Below are 8,535 nucleotides of genomic sequence, written 5' to 3'. Positions count from 1 at the left end.
TACCTGTAAATATGTTGTATTACAGTGTGTGATGTTTTCTCAATATTTATACCTGGAACTACTACAGCATTTTAATGTAAATATAAATACAAATATATGACTAAAGGTAGGCAAAAACCAGCTACCCTATACTAGCTATAAATGTACATATATAGAAAGGGTAAACTTTCTTCTATATGAAATGTTTTATGTAAATATAATCAATGATCCTTGGAATTTAATTGTGGGCGTGACCCCCCGGCCGGTCTGGGAAGAAGCCCAGCTAAGCCTGCTGTCAGTCAACATCAGGAGGCCTGTTGTTTAGGAGGAAACAGAGAGGTTGTGTCAATAGGTGATTGGAGAGCCGGCTCATCTCCAGGCAGGACGGTGAACTTGAAACCAATCCAAGAAAAACACGTAAATCATAACATCCCACGGAAAGCTATAAGTCTATGCGATAAGAGAGAAACTACGCAGTTGCAATTTGCAGGAAGTAGGTGCCGCAGCAGTTTGCTGCAGTTGTATTTCAATAAAGGCTTTGTGTGCACACAAGCTGTTGTTGCGTTATCCACCCCGACTATTCACGACGTGTGGTGATTTACCACCACATTTAATCATAAATTTTGATCTTCACTTTAGTAGCGGGACAACTGAGGAGGGAAGCACTGATCAGTCTTATCACTTTGTGGTTTATTCGCACCTGAGAAATAGCACTGTATCCATGTTGTTACTTTTTCTTCTGCTTTGTTAAGCAGGAAATACAAAGGTAAGTCTTTTTCCTAAAGCCAAATCTTTTTCCTAAAGCCAAAACCAAACCAAAACAAAACCACCTTCGGAACACTTCCATCCACCACAGATGCATGTTCAAGTCCTGTTTCTGTTAAATGATGAGCAGATATGTTGAATTCAGCAGACCACTTCTCATAAAGCACTCAGCACATGCCAGCGTAAAAACTTGTTGGTGTATCTTTCTAGCAGAAATTAGAACTGTGGAAAATATGCTACTCTCTCTGGGAAACTTAGCAGCCGAAACCCAGCTGCAACGCTATCATGTGGGAAATCATCTCTAACTGGTCTTGTTTTATTAACTCTAACCAAAACAGTAGCTGTGTGTGGACTAACCCCTTTTAGCCAACCACAGTGCCTTAAGAGATGCATGCTGTCTGTGTGACAGAGACGCTATCCAATCACCATGTAGCTAGTCGGGTGGACAAGAGTCTATAAATTGAGATGTATTGTAAACAATAAACGAGCATGATTTCTAACCATATTGGTATACGATCTGTGACTCGGACTCCGTCCGCAGAAGGGTCCCTGCTACAAAAACTCCTAGAAAACACCTGCTTATTTTATGGACAGAATAATAAAGTTAAACAGAGTGAGAACACTAGAGCCATGTGATGGAAGAACATACTGAAACATGCTACAATTACACTGTTGTACATATCCCCATTTATAGTCCTAATTAACAGAAAGACTATTCTTTTTATTCTCTTTACATAACTTTAAATATGACACACAAGATTTAACATAAATACTCGTTTTGTTTGGATATGAAGAGTGGTAGGGAAAATCTTTCAAGTGTGGCACCTTTACTAAAATAAGAACAATGTAACGTGATTACAGCCACCTTCTGCCCGGGAAAAACAAAGGTAAGTAGGAGCATGAAATTTCTGAAAGCTCTAAGTATCCTTTGATCAAATAGCCAGAAAGGGCTGGTTAAGGTCTACTAGCAGCAACCATCAAGAACACAGGGAACGAAATATGACACATCTCAGCACAATGGCTTTACATTTTCCTGTGGTTTAGAAACTCTTTTGATGTACACGGCAATAAGCTGAACCAGTTACATGTTAGAGGCTTCTTTTCTTATGAAATTAAATTAATTATTAAATTGCTAATTAATAAATGAGAAGCAATTGTTTTTAGACACTATGCTTTGCTAGCTGTCCTAAGAAAATGCCAGGCAATAGTAAAACAGGAATCTGCACTCAGCGGGAACTCAAATCTCATGTTCAAACACATTTCTTTATTCCTATTACAAAAGAAGTTCTATCCCCTTTAAAATCATGCTGAACTGTGAGATTTTCTGCATTTAGCGTAAAACTGGTAGAAGACTATCTAAGCAGAAATAAATGTCGTATCAATTACATCAGTACACTGTGCTGGTGGTTATGATCACCCTTCAGTCATGAAGGTGTCATGGAATATTACACAGATTAATCCTTCAGGGGAATCCTTCAGGGATCATAATTTGTAAATAAAAATAATCAGAGTAAGATAAATACATTTCAAAGTGATTACTTGCAATCAAAAGCAAAACAGTTACTCCAGTAAACAGAAATGTGTATGTTTTCTTCCCCTTGCAAATACCCTCCATAAGGCAGACAGATGTCCTTCATAGTACAGGTCATATTTTGTGAGGTGAAACCCACTAAGCTGAATGTGTCAGCATATTAATTGGACTTGCACCCACTCATTAGTACTGTGGTTAAGAGGGATATATTGAAATTAGAGCACTGAGAAGTTTGTTTAATATGCATAAGAATAGAATCACATGGGGAAACAGATACTGAATAAAAAGAAAAACTGCCTGTCTCAAAAACGCCTGTTACTTCTGGATATCAGAAATTATCATCTTGAAGAGTAGAGGCATAATTCTAAAGCATGGAAAAAGTTGTTTAAGGATAAGAAAAATCTTTTGTACTGTGAAAATGATGAAATATTGGAACTCATCACTCAGAAAGTATTTTGGATGATTTTCCATCCCTGTATGTTTTTAAAACCTGGCTGGACGTGGTCCTAAGTAATCTGATTTGGCTGATCCTGATCTGAGCAGGGGGTTGAAGTAGGTGATCTCCAGTGGCCTGTGCCGACTGCAGCAATGCTGTGATCCTGCGATTGTTAAGATAGAAAAATGCTGCTTTGGATGCCTGTGAAAGCCAGGGTTTTCCTTTCATGTATCAGTTCACTTTTAATATACTACACTGAGATTGAACCTAGGAAGCACATTCAAAATTGACACAGAGCATTACTGTCAACTCCCATCACAGGAGGTCTATCAATCTATGTAAATATTCACCTCTGCAAACCAACACAGTGGTTTGCAGTGCAGTCCTGAGTAGGAGAAATTTGGATTAATAGGAAAAGGCACAGGCTTAAAGACTATCCTCTGCCTATGCCTCTCAATCCATGACTGAAAAAAAAGGAAATATTTGGGCATATAACACATGCAAAAAATTTGTACACCAGTAGATAATGTGGACTTGTATAGTGCTAGGAACAGTTAATGTGGCCCATTGGACAGAAAGTCAATCTTGCAGAAATGTTTCTTTTTCTTCTTTTTTTCTCTTCTTTTTTTTCCTCTTTCTCAGTAAATCACTAGTTCATTAGTCTCCAGAATACTTTATCCCATTCTTTCACCTCCCCTTGCTGCAATACTTACAGTCAGCCAGAGAAAGCATGACAGGTATTGATGAAATACAATGATCTCGGGAGAGAAACATTTCACATAAAATGTACAGCTTATCTTTTTATGCTAAACTTTCATGCTCACCAAATGAAAATATACTACTTTCTTTGTGCTTTAAAAACACAGTCACAAAAGTATATCTAATAGAAATGTAGATAATTATTACTGCAAACTTTATAACAGGCTACCTACCTCTGGCATCATAACAACATTTCCCATTTGCCAACAACATATTTTGCTCCAGGTTTTCTTTAAATTCACTGAAGAACCATTTTAATTCTTTCTGTCTTTACATTCCTGAAGACAGGGATTCCCTTTTCATGAAAATTGCATGGGAAGAAAAAACTGTGAACTACAGCCAATATTCATATCATCCAAAAGGTCTGGTATATTACCTAAAGCAAATAAAGCTTCCACTAGGAAGTTAAATTCAAAATGACCTTGTGCTTTTTTAAAAAAGGCTGGCAGCTCAGGTCGTTGGAATAAATTGTGACAGACAGTGCTTCTCTCTGCATCGTTAGAAGGCATGTCTAGTGCATGAATTACCTCCAAGTAGGAAAAAAAAAACAACCAAAAGACCCACAGCAAACAATATTGCTCCATGTCTTTTAAAAATAATGGTACATACAGTCTACAATAATTATGATTTTAATTAAATAATGTAGGTTTTCAGCAGCTTTATTTCACCATCAAGTATGCTCTATTCTTTTTCAATTCTATACTAATAAGTTAATCCCACTCTTTATTAGCCTCTACTATTAACATCATAAGCATCTGTAACTACATTTCCCCAGCAGGCAGATCCCAGCTGCACAGAATATTATGTAGTATTGTTTAAAAAATATATGTCGTAGTTGTGTTAAAGTTCACTTAATCACTGAGCCAAAAAAAATGAAATGGAAAAGATGCTGGAACTGCTAGCGAGTGTTTTAATTCAGATTTAAATATGCAAATTGAAAGCAAACTTCTCACTACTCGCTCTTCAAGGAAACTGTTAACAGTAATTACAAAAGAGCATTTTTTTCAATTTCTTCTCTTACAAACACATAAGCAAACTCTGTCAAAGGATTTTAATCTGTCAATAAGACTGCATGAGTCCTCAGCTTGTTTCTATAATGGCATCTTTCTCCAGATTTTAATTTTGATTGACAGATTCTTGTTTTTAACATCTGCCTCTTCTGGGAGCAGCTTAATGTTAAGACGAAAAATATACTTTGGGTTTTAAAGCAGGTGGAAAAAATCACAGTTCTGATTAAATGACAACTGCTTTTAATCCTGTTTTCCACTGTGCCTTAAAGTATCCTACATAAAGAAGAAAACATATCTTGTCATTTCTGAGACACTTAAAGAAGAAAAAGTGGGGGGAAAAAAAGTACCTGTAACTTACCATTAAAGTTTACTGCCCGGATATAGCCAAGTAGTTCTTTACCATCAATTGTGTTCATCCTTGGGCACAGCCCAATATATCCTGGACAGAGATCTTTATGCATGTTGTGCAGTGCATAGGCCATGGAATACACCGCATCAATTACAAACTGGACTTTTCCTTCTTGCTCATAGGCTGAATCTCTTGCAATTCTTTCTAAACCTAAGGAAGAAAGAGAAAGAGTCAGTTTGCTCCTGTTTCTGTGTGCGTGTGTGTGTGATTATTTGTGTGCAAAAATTGTCAGTAGAATGTAAATAATTACACTCATATTGATAGGTAAAGATAGGACTTGTTTATCCATCACCTGCATAAACGAGACACAAAGAAATATCTGGTTTTGCCTCTAATCATTGTACACTGTGCTGGGTATATAAACAGTATTTTGAGTACCGGGAAGTGAAAGAGGACAGAAAACTTCATTACAGAAAAAAGAAATGTATGCATTTTTTCAATCCAGAAGAAAAACCCTTTCCACCTTATTGACTTCTGTTCAACAGCTGTTTATTGTTATTTATAGGACACTTCTACGGCAGCTCGCCATTCTGTTTTAGACAAATTTATTGCTACCTTGATTTTTATCCCTGTCTATTGTTTGCTAAACATTATTTAAACATGTCAGGGAAAAAAGCTGAATGCTTGCCAAGTGATGGGGCCATCTGTCTCCATATTGAAAAATGCTTATTCTGAGACATTTTTCCTGTATTTACTAGTGAATTATGCCTCACACCAAGAACCATGTACTGCCTGCTATTTCCTACAGGGACATTTTTCCTTCAGAGGGAATACAGAGCAAATCAATTCATTATGAAATTGCTATTCTGCAGGAAGGGACCACATTAATCATCTATGTGTAAATCCAAAGAACCTTTTACATTCACAGGTGATATGTAACCGGAAAATTTAGAAAATAATGATCAGGAAATTATATCTTAAGCAGAAAACCAACATGAAATCCCAAGTCCTATATAGGAATTCATCCACTGATTTCAAAGGCTCAAAGTCTTAATTCACCAGGGAGAGAGGGCTCTGTAGACCTTGACATTAAATCTGCCCTGCTGAAATGTACAGTCAAGTTCCTACTGATTCAGAGAACAAAAGAATAAAGACCTAGGTTATGTTCAAGATTAACAACTCATGCAGTTTGAAAATAATCCATTAACATTATTTAAGAATATTTAGAAATAAACGAAAAGTTTATACATATTTCTTTTTTATTTTAATATTCCATATCTTTTTTGTTTCTTTTTATCTCAAAAAAAGGCTTTTGTCAGTTCAAGTTATCAATTTTATTGCATCCAAGTTTCTAAAAGTGCATTGTTTATGCCTGAAAATACATTGTACACAAGATCTTTCTTTAGCTAAAATAGGCAAGTCCATGCGACATGAATTGAAGGCAAGAGAGTACACTCAGTACTGTTTGCCTGCTGCACTTCTGTGCCACTGTCTCACATTACAATGATAACATATGAACAAATTTGTAATCTGACAATCAGTAGTGTTTTGCGCTTTACACATCCCTGAGCACTGGAAGTGATAGATAGCCTTGAAATTCTTGCCGTGCTTTTATTTCTCCTCAGGGATTAGTTAAAAAAAATAAAATAAAATCATTACCTCTTGAAAAGTTGCTTATCATTTGCAGAGGAAAGCATATATCTCATCTTTGCAATTTGTGACAAGTAACTTCACAGACAATCTAATGATTGGCAAATAATTAGTAAATAGTGCAGCTCTACTGCAAACCAACATACAGAAAAGCTTTCCCTGCACATGCTGAAAATTACACAATTAGTAGCAAGGCATTGCCCAGACATAAAAGAAAGATATGAAGAATGGAAGAGATGATGCTTAATTAGATTGCAATGGTATTGTCTTATTTGGCAACTAGCTTCCAACAGTAAGTGATGGGTAAAGCTCATGATTCCCACCTTAATAGTTCCTGCCTTGTTAAGGAATGCTGGACAACAAGTGAAGGACAGGGTTTACAGACCTGCTGCAGGCACACAGCAGTCAATAAGCTATATGTGCTTCCTAGAGCTTTCACATCATCTAAAAGCGACGGTCAGGACAAAAGGAGTTTGAAGGAGATGTATGTGCTTTTATTGTCAAACTAAATAAAATTCCCTCACATATGAGATGGATGGATGTGTATGTTAAAGGGTGGGAGGTGCAAGAAAGAGAAGGGAATATTTTTCTGTAATAAATGCTATTTCATAAAACACTGAAAGTTGCAAACATTTAAGTAAGTCCATCGCACTAAGTGGTACAGATTGTAAGAGCGAGAATCAATCAAATTATACTTTCTTTTGTTAAACTGTAGTTTAAACACACATAGGATTTGCATGAATTTCTTACACAGAATAACATTTTACCTTTGCTCTTCATGGACATGTGATCATAAACTAATTTAGCATAGAAATTACAGAGGAAAAAATTGAATTTATTTGGACTGAATGTGTTTCCTTACATACAAAGGACTTAGGAACATCACAGAATTAGCAGTTTTAAACCTATGAAACTCAGAACGCAGTAGACAAGAAGTCTCTGTGCTTTGCTTAACTGAAAAAACCAACAAATTGGATTATGTGCTCTTTATTTGCAAAGTTTTCCGTCATCTTCTCTTCCTAGAATCCTCAAACATGTAAAACAATCATTAATAAAGATGACAAGAACTCATTGACTTAAATTACATTACACTGCCCTAAATAAATGTTAATGTACAGCAGTAAAATTATGCATATTGTCTAAGCCATAAATACAGTCAGCTCCTACAGAGATAATATTACCCATTTGGAAGACATTATTATAATTTTTCTTCAGACTTGTATATAGATATTTCTTTCATAGTTTGACCCAGCTTTACAAGGCATGTTTCTACACACACTAGTGACTTGAAAGAATATAACAAATTGTATCTCATAATAGAAAAATTTTAATGCTTTCTTAACGATCGCTTCATCTTACAGCTTTTCCTCTGGAAAAACTGCATAGCTTGTGTCTTTATCAAAAAGAATGAGAAGATGTTACTAACTCTTGAACCGGGGCACTTGTTACCCCTATGGTCTGCATGTGTGTCCAGAACTGAGACAAGAAGTGGGCTAACACCTCCAGGAAGGTGTGCCATGGTGCTTTCCAGCAGGCTTTCCAATCCAGCTGTTGAGAAATGCGAGCTTGTGGGGAATTTCAGCAAGATGTCAAGGCTTTCCCCAACCAAAGGACAAAATAAATAGGCGCATGTACTAACGTTATCATCTTGAGCTAAAGAAGAGCAAGGAGGCGTGTAACACTAGCCCAGAAAAAGTGCCAGCTCCTCCTGGCTCCTTCCATTTGAAATCTCTTTACCAAACCCTAAGTGAGCCACAGGAATGATCTTATAAGAGCCCATATAGCTGAAAGAGTTGCTATAGCTACCCTTGCACTTTCTGAGCAAGAGTGAGAAGCTGGACTATTGCAGGGGGTATTGCCTCCATACCTTCTAATAACTTCCTCCTTTGTTCCTGTAGTTCCTGTGCTGCAGGAATAATTGTGTATCCTGCTCAGGATGGTGGAACTTAGCTGTGACAGGGAAAGATGAGGACCATAACAGTAGGACAATGAGATGTGGATTAGGTGGCTAAGGGAATGTGTCTGGGGTTACTAGTCTACGGGGGAAGGCGAAGCT

The 8,535-nt window shown here is 36.8% G+C and overlaps 1 protein-coding gene across 1 annotated transcript in view; it reads right to left on the bottom strand.

The window, feature by feature from the left end:
- Window positions 1-7,744, bottom strand: part of LOC104495822 (metabotropic glutamate receptor 8) — a gene marked incomplete at its 3' end in the record, with an annotated part of 86,355 nt that extends 78,611 nt beyond the window's left edge. Inside the window, exons 1-2 of the mRNA XM_010138851.1 lie at window positions 7,692-7,744; window positions 4,839-5,044 (exon numbers count right to left, since the gene is read on the bottom strand). Coding sequence (XP_010137153.1) covers window positions 4,839-5,044; window positions 7,692-7,744 — 259 coding nt within the window. The remainder of the gene's footprint in view (window positions 1-4,838; window positions 5,045-7,691) is intronic.
- Window positions 7,745-8,535: the final 791 nt, after the last annotated feature.

Source organism: Buceros rhinoceros, unplaced genomic scaffold (genome assembly GCF_000710305.1).
Source record: "Buceros rhinoceros silvestris isolate BGI_N320 unplaced genomic scaffold, ASM71030v1 scaffold8206, whole genome shotgun sequence".
NCBI classification, from domain to species: Eukaryota; Metazoa; Chordata; class Aves; order Bucerotiformes; family Bucerotidae; genus Buceros; species Buceros rhinoceros.
The sequence above is the reverse complement of the archived record's forward strand: the minus strand, read 5'-3'. Positions and strand labels throughout refer to the sequence as shown.